Here is a 16,459-nt window from a genome sequence, read left to right on the forward strand (position 1 = left end):
GGTTAGTTAGGCCTCGTACGCCGGACGACGACGGTAGCGGCACAGCAGACAGCACGCACATTCAGTACAGTCCTATTCAAAAGTAAAGAAAACATGAAAATCAACCGATAAATAAGCAAATTAGGAATTTTCGGTTTCTTTCATGTATGAGAGGCTCAGGGGTGGAAGTCCAATGAACGAACAGCAGTTTCGTCTGATGGACAAGTGTCCCATTGTTCTGGCTACCCTATGTGGTCGCCTAGGGTTGCCTAATGGTAAAACTGGCCCTGACTACACTCAGGGAAGTGGAAAGTGAAAAAGACCTGGGGGGGAGGGGGTAATTGTGCAGCCAAATATGAAGTTCGCTGAGCAATGCAGATGGACTGCCAGGGCAGGTCATGGAGTCTTGTCAATGATATATAGGAATTTTGCTAGCAGGGACAGGGAGGTAATAATCCCATTATACAAGGTAATGGTCAGGCCACACCTAGAGCTGTGTACAGGTTTAGAGGCCTCATTTTAGGGAGGATATAGAGTTGTTAGAATGAGTACAAAGAAGGGCAACAAGATTGGTGAGTGGAACAAATGGGTGCTCTTACCAAGAAAGGCTTAAGTTCTGGAGAGTAGGCACCTGCAAGGTGATCTGATTGAGGTGTATAAGGCCTGGAAGCTAATAGCCTAAATAAATTTAAGGCTGAGCTGGACAGGCATTTGGAACGAATGGAGGGAAGAAATGGGAGGGGTTTTTTTTTTTTTTTTTTTTTTGGCTGATGCTGCATAAGCATGCTTTCTTGCATCATATGCCTCTACTAATGCTAATGCTAATCTTAGGCCACTTCATTTGCCTATAAGTGAAGGAGGGGGTATGAAATATTTGAATAATCAATTTTATAATAAACCAGAACTTTCTAATAAACCCAGAGCATTCTGATGCCATGCAGGTATTTATGTGGTTTCTCTTCCCACAATAAAGATTATTTATTTAGTATGAAACTGATATGTATGTATAAAAAAAGGGTTAAGTCAAGACAAAAGTGTAGATTAAGAAAAAAAAAACTGAATTTTTGTAATTTATAAATTGATAGGACTGAACCTGTAATAGAATATAAAGTATATCACTTATATATTTAACACATTATACATATTTGTATATCAGTATTTTTTTAATGCACATTTCATTATTAAAAAAATCCCATATAATTCAACTTACCATGGCATGCCCTGATGTAGGGTAATATGTGTTTGGAGAGACAGGAGGGCTCGGATATGGCCAGTAAAATATTGGTGAGTAATAAGTTGGTAACCGTGGAGTTAGTGGAGTAACAGCTGGTAATACCTGTGGTGACTGAACATATGGGTAAGCTCCATAAGGTGGTGGGAGTATTCCTCCTCCTAAATTAGAAAGAGGATCCCATCATTACAAATATATATAATATCATTACAGATTCAGTGAAATTAATGTAAAAATTGCATATGAATATAAATACTGATTTCATGCCATTTAAAAATATTTTTTTGAAAGATTTATATTGTGATGCCATTTATATTGTTATATTTGACATGTATACATTTCTAAAATCCTCTTTGTCTTATTTCCTTTTTAACAGAAAATAAGTGAAATGTTTATATATACAGGGTGTCCAGAAAAAATGTATACACACTTTGATTGTTAATAACTTCTATGTTTATTTTCATAAATTCAATTTTATAATTTTATAATGAAGGAAAAATGTGAGAAAAAAATATGCATTAACTCAAGTGTTCAAATTGTCCTCCTTTTTCCTTTCTCATCCAGGCATTGTTGACATCATTGAGAAACTGAATTGCATACATCACCTAAGATATCTCTTGACATTGCTGCACATTCTGCTTCAATAGTTTGCCGTAATTCAGCAATTGTTGCTGGTTTTGTGGAATAAACTTTATCTTTAAGGTATTCCCATATATAAAAATCCAATGCCATTAGATCTGGAGAATGTGGAGGGAATTCAACACTGCTTCTTCATCCAATCCATCTGTTTGGGAACGTTTCATCCAGCCCTAACATCACAATGAAAATGGGGAAGTGCCCCACTGGTTTAAAAATAAAATTCATCATCATCCTCAAATAGCTCACGAATGTGTGGGACGAATAATTCCTGAAGCAAGTTGAGGTAAACAACACCAGTAACAATTGCATCAAAAAAGAATGGTCCAATCAAACCCAAGGATGATAATTCACACCACATTGTAATGCCTGGTAAATTCAAATGCTGTTTCTCAGTAATGTATGGATTCTCAGTTGCCTGGTACAAACAATTGTGGCAATTAATTGTACCATTCAACTTGAATGTTGCCTCATCACTCCAAATGATATTATTGGCAAACAGAGCATCCTCTGCAAATTTTCTTAAAAACCACTAGGAAAATTCAACCCTACAATCAGGATCATCTTCGTTCAGGGCCTGCATTAATCTTAGAATGTACCTTTTCCATTTTGCACACTTTAAAATGTTATGTACACTGGATTTGGGGATTGCCATTTCACAAGCAGCTTATCAGACAGATTTCCTTGGTGTTTGTCGAAAAAGTTCCAGCACCTCTTGTGATCTTGTGGGGCTCACGGATGTATGAGGTCTTCCAAATCGTTGCCTGTGTATATTCTGCACAGTGCCATCCGCTTCAAACTTATCACGAATACACGAAATTGTGAGACGTGTTAGTGGTGCGGTGTGGTGTGGTGTTCACTCCTAAACTGTCTCTGGACTTCATTGATATTTTCTGACTTCCAATACCATTTAAACACAAATTTTCACTGTTCAAATGTAAGTCTGGTCTTCTCCATTATTACCACTAACTTGCAACTGAAAAAGAACAAGTAATATAAAAAAACATTTTTTAAAGTCAATTCCTACTTAGGTCAACAAAGAAAAATTTTATTTTAGTTACTTTTTATTAAATAATTACAATTAATATAAATATGTATATACATATGACGGAATCACAATATTAAGTGGCAAAATAGAAAGCAAATTTCCTTGCAATTTTCCATTTTCCTTTCTATATATGGTGTTGGACTATTATTTTTATTCACATGTTTCATTTTCCATTCCATTTTGTTCCCTCCTTGACTCAGACTAGAACCCAGAATGAAAAAAGAATCTGAAAAAGAAATTTTTTTCCAGCGATCTACACGCTTCGCTACTGACGGTATTTATTCCTAAATTTATATCCTGCTAAATATCTTATATAAGAGAAATTTTTTTCTCCCATATAAAACTAAAATTAATTAATTTAATTTAATTAATGAATTAATATTTGAAAAAACTGTATTAACATCAAGTGTCATCCACTACAAGTTTAAAAAAATTTATTTGAACTTGAGTGGATGAATAAAAAGTATTTTATTAACGATTGAAAATTTGAACAAGATATATAAATATATATAGGGAGAGTGTGAACTAATAGTAGGAATTGAAAAAAGGTTACTGAGTTATGGGCTGATAAAGTGTGTATACATTTTTTTTTTGACACCCTGTATATATATATATATATATATATATACCATATTTGTCGGCTTATAAAACACTTTTTTTTCCATATAAATATCTTAAAAAATCGCCCTGCATCTTAGAAGCCGAAAGTGGCAATACAGCACATGTGCAAAACCGAGAGTTAACATATAGTAGTTAACAGATAGTTAACTACTATCTGTTACGTTAGTACACTTTTCAGCGCCTCCGTAGCCAGATGGGAATGAGCAGCAGTGTGTAGCACACGCTTCTTGATTAGACCGGGGTTCGAGCCCGTCACCACCAAATATGGAGGATGCGGAAAGGTCAGGCAATGACCACCACATATCCCGGAGCAATATGGCCTTAGTTGCTAATGCTCCTAAAAACCAAATAACATAACAGTACACTTTTCAGTAATTATCAGGCTGTTGTTGGAGTAACAAGTGAATTCTAGTTCAAGAAGGCAAAATTATACTATAGTATTGGATTTAGGCTAACTGTAGTACAATATGCCAAAGAACATGGGAACAGAGCAGCAGAATGAAATTTCAGACCACTGCCTACTGAGAAGATAATTCATCAATGGGGGAAGTAGGAAGTTTTGTTACAAGAAGCTGATAAAACAAAGCACAACCTTCATCAATAGCACAAGTGTGTGAATGTGTGCTGAAGTCATGGCATGATGTTAAGACTGAAATTGTGGTCAAGTCCTTTAAAAAATGTGGTATAAGTAATGCAATAGATGCCACTGAAGATCATTATTGTATGAGAGTGACAGTGATACTAGTGAAGAGGATGATGATAATTAGCATTAATAGAGGCATATGATGCAAGAAAGCAAGCTTATTCAGCATCAGCCAAAAAAAAAACAAAAAACACACCACTCCCATTTCACCCCCTCGTTCATTTCGAAATACCTGTCCAGTTGAGCCTTAAATTTGTTTAGGCTATCAACTTCAACAACAAATGATGGAAGTCGGTTCCACCAACCAACCACCCGCTGGCCAAAGGCAAATTTCCGCACATCTATCCGACATCCATCCTTCCTCAATTTGAATTTATGCCCTCTGAGGTGATTATTCTGAGCAAGAGGAAGAATCCCATTGGCATTGAGCATGCTCAAACCATTCAAAGCCTTATACACCTCTATCAGATCACCTCGCCGGTGCCTAGTCTCCAGACTCTGTAATTTGCAAAACTTAAGCCTTTCTTCGTAAGAGCAACCTTTGTTCATTCACTAATCTTGTTGCTCTTCTCTGTACCCGTTCCAGCAGCTCTACATCCTTCTTGAAATGAGGCTTCCAGACCTGTATACAGTACTCAAGATGTGGCCTAACCATTGCCTTATAGAAGGGAATAATCACCTCTTTATCCCTGCTAGAAAAATTCCTGTATATCATTGACAAGACAACCATGAGCTACTCTTGCAGCTCGTCTGCACTGCTCAGAGAACTTCATATCTGCCTGCACAATTACCCCCCAGGTCCTTTTCATTCTCCACCACTGTCAGTGTAGTACTGCAGAGTTGATAAAATTTTCTTAATGAGATCAAATCAGTAATGAATCTGAAGTTGAATAATACTAAAATAATAAGAGTAATAATCCTATACCTTTCTTTATGGCTTTTAGGTGTTATTTTTATTGAATTTTAAATTTCCATTGTATTAACAATACATTTTTTTCAAAAGTTTTTTTTCTTAAATTTAACATTCCAAAATTAGGGTGCGTCTTCCACGCCACAGTGTCTTATAAGCCGACAAATATGGTATATTTTTTTATATATTATTTTTACTTTTTGCACAAAGAGATAATTTTTATATATAAAACACAGGCATCCCTTGCAGTCAATCAAAAACATAATACCAGTTGTTGTTTTAGCTATTATGGTTGTTTCATTTTTACTACCTATCCACTGAGAATGTGGCAAGTTGATGTTCAGTATGTTATCATTTGATAAAGTGAAGTGAAGAGCAAACATTTCAAACAATGGTACAATTATTTATTATTACTTTATATTTTCAGTGAATACTGTAATTACTATTTTTATGTGTATTTTTTAATATAAAACAAAAAAATACTATATATATACACAGTAAACTCTCACTAATCCAGTTGCAGTTAATCTGGATTGGAATATGAAAAATTCTGTTCACAGTTGAGTACTTTGAAAGACATTGGATTTACAAAGGCAGATGAATCACTCTGACTGCACAGAGAGAAATGGACCATACATTACATTGTCTTGCATGTTGTTCAGTATCATTGTTGACTGAGTCGCACGGATGCTATTGCTTCACTTGCTGCTGTTTTAAAATCAGGAACTCATTTTCCGATTTTAAAACAGCAGGATGAGGGGATAAATACCCTACCTATGTTAAGCATCCCCCTAAACTAAGACACAAAACAATCAGAAACAAAACACATTCACAATAATCACCCAATCACAGAACTCGACCATACAATCAGTCCATCCTATGACCATGCCCACTGCGCAGAGACAAGTGGTACCCAAATACTTTAGCCCACTATATAATTATTTACCTGTGTTTACATAGGTCACTTAGGAATAGGCCTTTTGCTTCGGGTTCCATAATGCATGAGGAATATTGTTGCATCTGAAAGAGCAGGACTAAAATATTTAGCATTAGTAGAGGCATACAATGCAAGAAAGCAAGCTTATGCAGCATCAGCCAAAAAAAAAACTCCAATTTCACCCCTCCATTCGTTCCAAATGCCTGTCCAGCTCAGCCTTAAATTTATTTAGGCTATCAACTTCCACAACAAAAGATGGAAGTCTGTTCCACCAATCAACTACTTGCTAGCTAAAAGTAAATTTCCACACATCTATTCTACAACTGTCTTTCCTCAATTTGAATCTGTGCCCCCTCAGGCACAGATTCAAATTGCACAGATTAACCTGAGCAAGAGGAAGAATCCTATCAGCATTCAGCTTCCTCAACCCATTCAAGGCCTTATACACCTCAATCAGATCACCTCGCTGGTGCCTACTCTCTAGGCACTGCAATTTGCAGAACTTAAGCCTTTCTTGGAAAGAGCACCCCTTTGTTCCCCTCACCAATCTTGTTGCCCTTCTTTGTACTCGTTCAAGCAACTCTACATCCTTCCTAAAATCAGGCCTCCGGATCTGTACACAGTACTCTAGGTGTGGCCAGACCACTGCCTTGTATAATGGGATAAACACCTCCCTGTCCCTGCTAGCAAAATTCCTATATATCATTGACAAGACTCCATGATCTGCCCTGGCAGCCCATCTGCACTGCTCAGCAAACTTCATATTTCAGTGCACAATTACCCTCAGATCTTTTTCACTTTCCACTTCCCTGAGTGTAGTACCACAAAGTTGGTACATTTCTCTTCGGTTATTGCTACCCATATGCAGTACTTTGCATTTGTCAATGTTAAAGTTCAGTGGCCACTTTTCAGTGCATTTGCTCAACTTATCTAGATCCAGTTGGAGTAGCATACTGTCTTTACTGTTGTTAACAACCCTGCCAACCTTTGTATCATCTGCAAACTTGGACATTAAACCCGGTATACCTTCACCAATATCATGGATAAATATACAAAACAACAATGGGCCCAACACCAAACCCTGGGGAAATCCACTAATAACATTTGTCCACGAAGAGCAGTGTTCATTGATTACCACTCTTTGTTGTCTCCCACTCAACCATCCCTTTATCCACTGTAGCAGCTTACCCTTGATGCCATACCTCTCCAATTTGTACAGCAGTCTTCCATGTGCAACAGTATCAAAAGCTTTCCTGAAATCCAAGTACATGATATCAAAATTATTTTTGGCATTCAGTTCCTTTGTGACCACATCACAGTTGTTGTTGTTGTTGTTTTGGTTTTTAGGAGCATTAGCAACTAAGGCCACATTGCTCCGGAGATATACAGTGGTCATTCCCTGACCTTTCCGCATCCTCCATATTTGGTGGTCACAGGCTTGAACCCCGGTCTAATCAAGAAGCGTGTACACTGCTGCTCCTTCCCACCTGGCTACGGAGGCGACACATCATAGTAAGCAATCAAATTGGTCAGACAAGACCTCCCTTTGACAAACCCATGTTGTGTCTTAACTATTACTGCAGTCTTGTCTAGATGATCCTGCAATGCTTCTTTAACCAGTGATTCAATTATTTTCCCTGGAACAAACAAACTTTTACAAACTATACAAATATTTAAAATATTTACAAAATAGTAAACTATTTACAAATATTCAAACTATATGGGATCCCTTCATAAGCTAACATTACAATGAGACATCAAATGATGCTTGACATAATCATGTCGGTGAATCACATGCACAAGGTTAGTGAATGTTATGGGGGCAGTTATGACTCAAATAAGTCACGTAATTGCCCCGACCTCTTCTCTCATTGGCTAGAATAAATATCACTAGGAGGAAAACTTTTTTAAAGTATAGAGAGAGATTATACTTCTATTATATATTTACCATGTAAATGTAGTACAAATGAATCATTTTCTATATAGCTGTATATATATATATATATATATATACAAAGGGTACTAGGAAAGTTTTGCAATATGATGCAACAATGAATCACAGGAAGCTGCTTGTGGCTGCATGTTGAGACATGTTCATACGTGCATAGTAGCCGCCGCACCAAGTCGATGGGCTCAGTTATTCATTAGTAGTGAGAGTGTCAAGTGCTTGCGATGGCATCGTGGTCACGAAATGAGATAAGGACAGTTTTGCGGTATAATTTCGTGCGTGGTTTAACCATAGACCAGTGCTTAGAAGAAATGACTCTTGCACTAGATGATGATTGTCCACATCGTACAACGATATTCAGGTGGTATAGAGAATTCCAAAGGGGAAATTTCACTCTGGAGGATTCTGAGAGGCCGGGAAGGCCACGAACGTCAGTTACGGAGGAAAACGTTACTGCTGTGAGGAAAATGCTTGACGAAAACAGGCGAGTGACCTACCAACAGATAGAGGATACTTTGGGCCTAAATGCACCAGCAATTCGTTCGATTCTGCAAGATCATTTGCACGTGAAGAAACTTTGTTCTCTCTGGGTGCCGCATCAACTGACTGAAGAGCAGATGACACGACGTGTGACTTGGTGCCGGGAGATGTTAAAAAAGTTTGATAAGGGACAATCTCGGTATGTGAACAACATCGTGACAGGTGACGAGACTTGGCTGTACTATTATGATCTGCCGACCAAGGCTCAAAACAAAGTTTGGGTCTTTGATGATGACGACACACCCGTAATTGTCAGAAAATTCCGATCTGTAAAGAAGAAAATGATAGCTGTATTTTTCAAATCGAGTGGAATTGTGGAACGTGTCGTTTTGGACACGCAGAAGACAGTCACAGCTAAGTGGTATACTGAACAATGCCTGCCTAAAGTCATTGGATCTATGAAGAACCTGCGGCCAAAGTCAAGAATGGACACCTGGTACCTCCATCACGATAATGCTGCAGCTCACCGCGCCAAAGCCTGCACCGAATATTTGACCACGACAGGACTGAAACTTCTCGAGCACCCTCCCTACCGTCCAGACCTTGCTCCCTGCGACTCTGCACTGTTCCCGCATGTGAAAATGAAGCTAAAAGGGAGGCGGTTTTCCAGTGATGAGGACCTTCTATGGGCTTGGGACAACGAGTGTGCTTTACTCCCTAGTGAAACTTGGCAGAACTGGTTTAAAGATTGGTTTCGGAGGATGGAGAGATGTATTGAATGTAGAGGAAATTACTTTGAAAAAATTAAATAAACAAAGCTGTATTGCAAAACTTTCCTAGTACCCTTTGTACACATTTTGTATATATGCTGTTATGTGCAAACCAAGTTTGCACATAACAGCATCATGTCCCATATTGTTAAAATGTCACAAGTAACCTCACTCTTTACCTTTAAAAATAGCACCTCTCCATACACAGAAATATACTTTTATTTATTCTCAGTGAGTGCCATTACCCAGACAGACCACTTCAGGGATTATTATCCCTTCATAATGGATTACTGTCCCTTCCTTGTCCCTGCATGATGCTTTCATGTGCAGGCTTTGTTTTGCTATTATAGTTGAATACAGAACTGATGTAGTTGTTACTTGTACAATACTTATATACCCTTTGTAGCGTGAAGCTTTTTAGCCATAAAAAAAAAAAATGATTTTAAAAAATCATTATTTAGGTAAAGTTTACTTATTTATTTTATGATATATAATAGTATGGTTTAGGGGTTATTGAAATGCTATGTCATTTAATTTGTTTACTGAGACTACATGGTTCCTGATGAATTGGAGCTAAGCAGATGAAGTTAGGCCTTTATATATTTTTGACTTGCATTTAGTTTTTTTTTTTTTAGGACTGTTTATATTTTTGCAGTTTTTGAGGGTACGTCACTAGCAAAAGAGACTTAGCAAACACCTAAGCAGCCACCACATGGTTTTGGTGGTGCCTTCTTAAATTCCTACATTAATTCGATGACTGCCTATATCATATAACTACTAAATCTAGCCTATGTAACTCTTAACTCACTTCATTAACCTATTTGTTCTATGTATTCAATAAAAGTCCTCTTTAAATTTATATACATTTTTCACCTCCACAAGACTGGGTCTGAGTTTATTCCAACAGTCAATTACTCTTTAGCTAGAGTAATATTTTAATATTTTATTTTTTTATTTTATAAATCATCATTTTATTTATTTATTTTTTATTATTAAATAAATCATTTTATTTTTTTATGGCTAAAAAGCTTCAAGCTACAAAGGGTATATAAGTATTGTGCATCTCTCTCTCTCTCTCTCTCTCTCTCTCTCAGACACACACAGCACAATAAGCTGTAACTTTTTTTTTTTAAGGAACTAAGGAATTAATATTAATAATTTTCATCACAATACAGTTATTTCATAAAATTTAGAGATAAAAAATAAAAACTAAAATTTATGCTCCTGAATACTAAACTTTGCTCTGGAAAATATTAAGTATACTTACAAAATGTATTAAAGAAGTTGGGAATTACTTACCAGTTGAGAGTAGCGACCTCTGAATGGGAATACCACCTGTGAGAACCAGGTTCATGTCATCAACAGAACACTGAAATACTTCAATATACCGCTGCTTTTTGCCAAACACCATATAACGGTGATGACATTGTTGAGCTGCCATATATGCTGAATGCTCACTGTCCATTTGGATAAATGTCTCTCCTGAAGGCTGACCCTAGAGCAATAAAGCCAACAGATAATTATTGCTGTGCCTCCAATAAAGAAAGAAATATAAACATCTATAAAATAATTAACAGATGCTCACTATGTATATATGTGTGTGTACAAATAAACAAGCAGTTTTTTATGATGCACTAATTACAATAGACATCTAAATACAAGGAAAATATTAGGCAGAAGAGTGTTAAGGTGGAAATTACCTCATCCTTCTTCCCACCTCTCATGGGAAACAGAATAAATAGTATCAACAGAACCTTTTCATGTAGTGGGGTGACAACAAAAGGAATACAGTATTACTAAGACTATTTCATGCAGGGGATAGGATGGCATTTACAAGTCTTGACATGATCCTGATACCTGTTATCAGGCCTGTATTTACACAGACAACTATCTGTGTCATCAAATTTTGAAAGTGTCAGAAAGTCTCTAAGAAATTTCCTAGAAAGTGCAAGAAAGTACCAATAGTGCAGCACATAGTGGATGTCCTATGTGCACTTGTCATCGTAATTTTGTTATATTGTGATTGTGTGTGTGTGTGTTAGTTTATTACTTAATGATAAATTAACACACATACAGAAGACGTTATTATTATTATTAGTCATATGGTGCAAGGAAGCCTGAGGCTTTTGCTGCACCAGCCAAAAAAAAAAAATTTCCGAGTTACCCCTGAGACCCTGAGAGAGAGAGAGAGAGAGAGAGAGAGAGAGAGAGAGAGAGAGAGAGTGTGAGAGAGAGAGAGAGAGAGAGAGAGAGAGAAGAGAGTGTCAGAAATAGAAGGGAATCACCAAGAAAGAGAAGAAATTATGATATCGAGCTCAGGACCCTGGTTGTACCAAGCCCATACTCACCAGATGTGAAAGAAAAAAAAAAATCTGTCTTTTTTGTTTTTATGGAAGTGTACTTTTTACAGAAATGTTTTGCTGTGAAATAAAAACACTTTCCTGCAGTGAAAATAACTAAAAAAGGTTTGGTTGTGGGATTATATTAGGCCAAATATACGACAAAGTAATGTATGCATTGCATTACATTTCAGACATGTTCAGTAATCAAATAATATTATACTGCATGGAGTAAAACTTAATAAACTATACTCATAAAGCATTTACCAAACTATCACCCTATGATATTTACATATGGTGATAACCATAAAGTGGGATTTGTGTAGTTCTTTTTGTGTGTGTGTGTGTGCGCGCGCGCGGGTGGCTATATATTATTTTTTTATTTTTTTTATTTTTTGCTATTAGCCACAGTAGGAATGTCAGACTGAAACATATAGTCTTTGTTAATTTTAATCCAGTTATTATATTTATAAATATTTTTATCAAAGTTATGTTAATCTCATTTGTGAAACTAATGTTTTTTCTTAAGCTCTAATACCTGTGAATTTAGTAGTCAGTCCAGTTTTGTGTTTTCCAAATACAAACTTATTGATGCTGAAGGCACAGCAATGTAGTCTTCAAAACTACTGAAGTGATTTGACTCTTTATCTTGTTCAGAGTAATATTCTCTATTATTATTTAATTTTTTTGTGCTTAGGAATCATAGGATTACAGTTGCTGCTGCATTACTTATTTTAAATGCACACAATAATGCTGGGCATTTAAAACAAGAGACATTATTTTCAGGTTTTATAACACACAGTATTAATAAAGGAAAATTTATATCAGAAAACTATGCTCAATGAATGTGAATCTTTAAAGAAATTAAAAAAGCCTCCTCATTTTATCCAGGTGATTTTTTTTTTCTTTCCACCTTTTCTGCCCTTCCCAAAATTTATGTTTCTCCTCTTCTATTAGATTAGGTAATAAGTTGTTCCAACAGTTAATAATCATTTGATTAAAATAAAAAATTTTAATGAATTTAGAATTACTGTCATGAGCCATTCTGCTCACCTTTGTATTTATCAGCAGACTTAAACTTCATCAATGTTGCTAATAAATATTAAACACAGTAAGAAGCCCAACACTGAACACCAAGGGATCCACTCATAACATTAGTCCATGAAGAGTAGTGGCTACCCTGTTTTTTTTTGCCAATCACACATCCCTTTATATATAAAACACACTACTCCAATTTGTGCAACAGTCATTCATGTGAATGGCACCAAAAGCTTTACTGAAATCTAAGTATATGATATCAAAATTATTTTTTACAACTGGTTCCTTTTTTGATTACCTCACAGTGGTTAATCATATTGGTCAAACAAGAGAATCCCTTAACAGATCCATGCCGTGATTGCCTTATAACTGCATCCCTGTCAAGATGACCCTGTGTTGCTTCTTTAACCATTGACTTCATTATTTTCCCTGGCACAGAAGTCACGCTTACAAGTTTATAATTATTCACTTTGCCCTTAGATTCCCCTTTGTGAATGGGAGAGAGCATTCCATCAGTCCCAGGTACCTTATTTCCATTTATCTTCTACAATTTCTCTTCCAATTTTCCTTCAATTATCATAAAATCATTTGATTCTAATTAGAATTAGGTTCTACTTCTGGTTTCCCCATTCCTTAAAAACTTCTTCACACATGAATATAGATGCAAAATATTTATCCTGTTTGTCAACAACCTGAACAAGAGCAACAATGGTTCATTATCGGTACATTATAAACACTATTTTTTAAATGAATTATAATTCTGATGTCCAGCGTACATGATATAATAATCTGCGGCCCACAGACGTGTAACTAATTTGTTATTATTTTGTTTGTAACTCTCTGACCACCTTCAGGAATAAGCTGATTATTATTTATATATTACTGTTTATATTTTATTAATTATTACTTATGATAATATAAGTCTAGTAACTGACATGCTATTATCCCGTGCTTTAAATGAAATAGCCCTTAAAGACAGCATATGAAGAAATAATTAAGAGCTAAATATTAAAAAAAAAATAATAAAAAACTTACCTGTGAATTATATACCATATGTACCCCTTGCAACACTATGTTTTTTGCATGTTCACCTAGGAACTCCAAAATATGCTCCACCTGAGCTTCAAATGGAAGACCACGCAGTCGAATGCAATCTTTTCGTGATCCCGGTGGTAAAATTTGTGCTGAAATGAGAGGTATTTGAGGAAGACTGGCGATTAGGGGTTGAGGTTGCTCATATGTTCTTGGATCCATGCTACGATTTAGTACCTATTAGTGTAAAAAAAAAAAAAAAAAAAAGAAAGAATAATTATATAATTACCTCCATTTGCCTTCAACTGCCTCTATAACTCATAACATCCAAGATTACTACATCTCTTTGCTCTGGTTCTATCACAAAATTGTGAATTATACAATTCATTTCAAAATCAATAAATTCTGTGCATTATGGAAACTTCAAGAACAGCACAAAATAAATGTTGGAGACAAATGAATTTGTGTATACATATTATGGATGTACATAACAAAAGATTATATAGGGAGATAAGGGTACACATTGTATAAATCTTTAATAAGTAGTTTGAGCATATCTAGTGATAATATATACCTTCATACAGTAAGACATACTGTCAGTTGTAACAACTGTGCTTTGCAAATCATGTAATGTATTAGCAGATGTGTTCCCTTGGAGTTTCCATTCAGCGAGGTCTCACATTCTCACTGGAATCATGGGTAACCCAAAGTGCAATAGCTAATGTGGACATTCCCTCTCATGAACTGATTTTTTTTCTTTGCTGTGCTGGTTTGTGCTGGTTTCAGCATATTACAAATATCATTCTCTAGGTATATTATCCTGGCCTGTGACTTACATAAATAGCACTGTTCTTTAATAGCAACTAAGATACAACTGCATGAATGGTTGATGTTCTGCACTGCTATAAGATGTATCTCACGCGACTTTTAGCTGTAAATGTAATCACTTGCATTTGTTACACATTGCACATGCAATAACTACATGTGCAAAATTTTTAAAAAGAATTTCATCTGCCCATTCCTGACAATAACTTGTCCAAACCTTTATATTTATTAAAACTATTCACTTCTGCAACACTAGGTGGAAACTTATTCCAACAGTCATTCTTTCACTAAATGCATATTTCCATACATTTGTTCTACAACCATCCTCTTTCGATTCAATTTATGTCCACTTGTGCATGTCATATGAGAAAGATTAAAAATTCCATCATAACAATCCATTTATAGTCAGTTCTGGGTGACGTAATTTCCATTACACTATATCTCTATCTCAATTACTCTATCCTAACAGTTTTATAAAAAAAATTATCAATGCCACATTGTCATGTTGAACAGATATCTAGCAAAAATTAACCACCAACAGAACTCCTAAATGGTAAAAACAGTAGTGAGACAAACCTGAAACTTAAAAACACTACTTATACATAAAATCAGATTCATTCAGTTGATGAGACAACTGAAACCCTTGCATTATCGTTGGCTAGGCTATTTGAATCCTGAATTGGCAGTTAGGTCTGGCTCATCCATGAGAATAATGTGTGCATTTCACTCAGAAACTTATTGAATAGACTTTACAAATATGCAGATGATTTTTTTTTATGTTTATAGATAAAAAGTAACAAGTTACAGCAACAAAAAATCTCTGTTTGCTCACAAGTGACTGAAAGAAATGAACCAACCCTCTTGCCAATTCAGATAACAACTAATAAGAAAATAGCCACCTATCCTATGTAATTACTTCTAACCACTTGATGATGTCCATCAGATTCTATATATTCATACTATATAATTGATAAAGCAGTATTTATATGCTATTGTATACTTTATCAATTAGAATTCAACGTGCATGTGTTTACCTGCTGTACTTCTGCTGTGGTACTCCGAAATAGTTCTATGTAACGAGAACCAATAACTTCCCTGTGTTTTTGAAGAGCCTTAGCTGCCATTTCTTCAGTTTCAAATAAGACAAATGCATCTCCTGTAGCCCTACCATCAGGCTTTCGAACAAACAATACGCCATCATCTCCATCCATCACTTGACAGGCATGATCACCATTTGCAAAAAAAGCAATCTATAAATAGATAATGGAGAAATACTTTTTAATAATGCCAAAATAGTATTTTATTTATATACACATATGGTTGCTTTTCATTTATACATTTTCAGTTTATTCAAACTACCACTTCCACAGCACTAAGTGAAAGTTTATTCCAACAATCAATTACTCTTTGGCTGAGTGCAAATTTCTGTACATCTATTCTATAGCTATCCTTTTTCAATTCAAATTTATGCCCCCTTGTGTTTCATCTAAGCCAGAGTAATGATATCATCAACATTTAGTTTATTTAACCCTTTTAAAGTCAGCACACAGATGACTAGTTTCCAGAGACTGAAATTTACAGTACCACAGTCTTGCTTGGTAAGAATACTGTTTTTATATTCTTACCAAGAAATATTAGTTGTCCCAACTAATCTTGTTACTCTTCTCTGCACCCTTTTTTTCAAAAGAGCTATGTCCTTCCTAAAATAAGGTTTTCTGTATGCAGTATTCCAGATGTGACTTAACCATTGCCTTATACAATAGGATAATCACCTCTTTGTCCCTGCTGACAGAATTCCTGTATACGTTTACTGTGTAGTAGTCTGTTTGCACTACTCAGAGAATTTCATATCTGACTATACAATTAGACCTGTTAGACCTGTCAGCTTAACATCTGTTCCAGGAAAAATAATGGAATCACTGGTTAAAGAAGTAATGTGGAACCATCTGAGCAGGCATGCCATTATACTGCAATCACAGCATGGATTTGCTAAAGGGCGGTTTTGTCTAACCATTCTGATAG

General features: G+C 35.7%; 1 protein-coding gene across 1 annotated transcript in view; it reads right to left on the reverse strand.

Moving 5' to 3' along the window:
- Nucleotides 1-16,459, reverse strand: part of fus (epithelial splicing regulatory protein fusilli) — a 169,795-nt gene that overhangs the window by 15,380 nt on the left and 137,956 nt on the right. The window contains exons 9-12 of the mRNA XM_090389689.1: nucleotides 15,472-15,687; nucleotides 13,616-13,849; nucleotides 10,503-10,698; nucleotides 1,190-1,371 (exon numbers count right to left, since the gene is read on the reverse strand). Coding sequence (XP_090245815.1) covers nucleotides 1,190-1,371; nucleotides 10,503-10,698; nucleotides 13,616-13,849; nucleotides 15,472-15,687 — 828 coding nt within the window. The remainder of the gene's footprint in view (nucleotides 1-1,189; nucleotides 1,372-10,502; nucleotides 10,699-13,615; nucleotides 13,850-15,471; nucleotides 15,688-16,459) is intronic.

Source organism: Mastigoproctus giganteus, chromosome 2, assembly GCF_048544385.1.
Source record: "Mastigoproctus giganteus isolate SK-2022 chromosome 2, ASM4854438v1, whole genome shotgun sequence".
Taxonomy (NCBI): Eukaryota; Metazoa; Arthropoda; class Arachnida; order Uropygi; family Thelyphonidae; genus Mastigoproctus; species Mastigoproctus giganteus.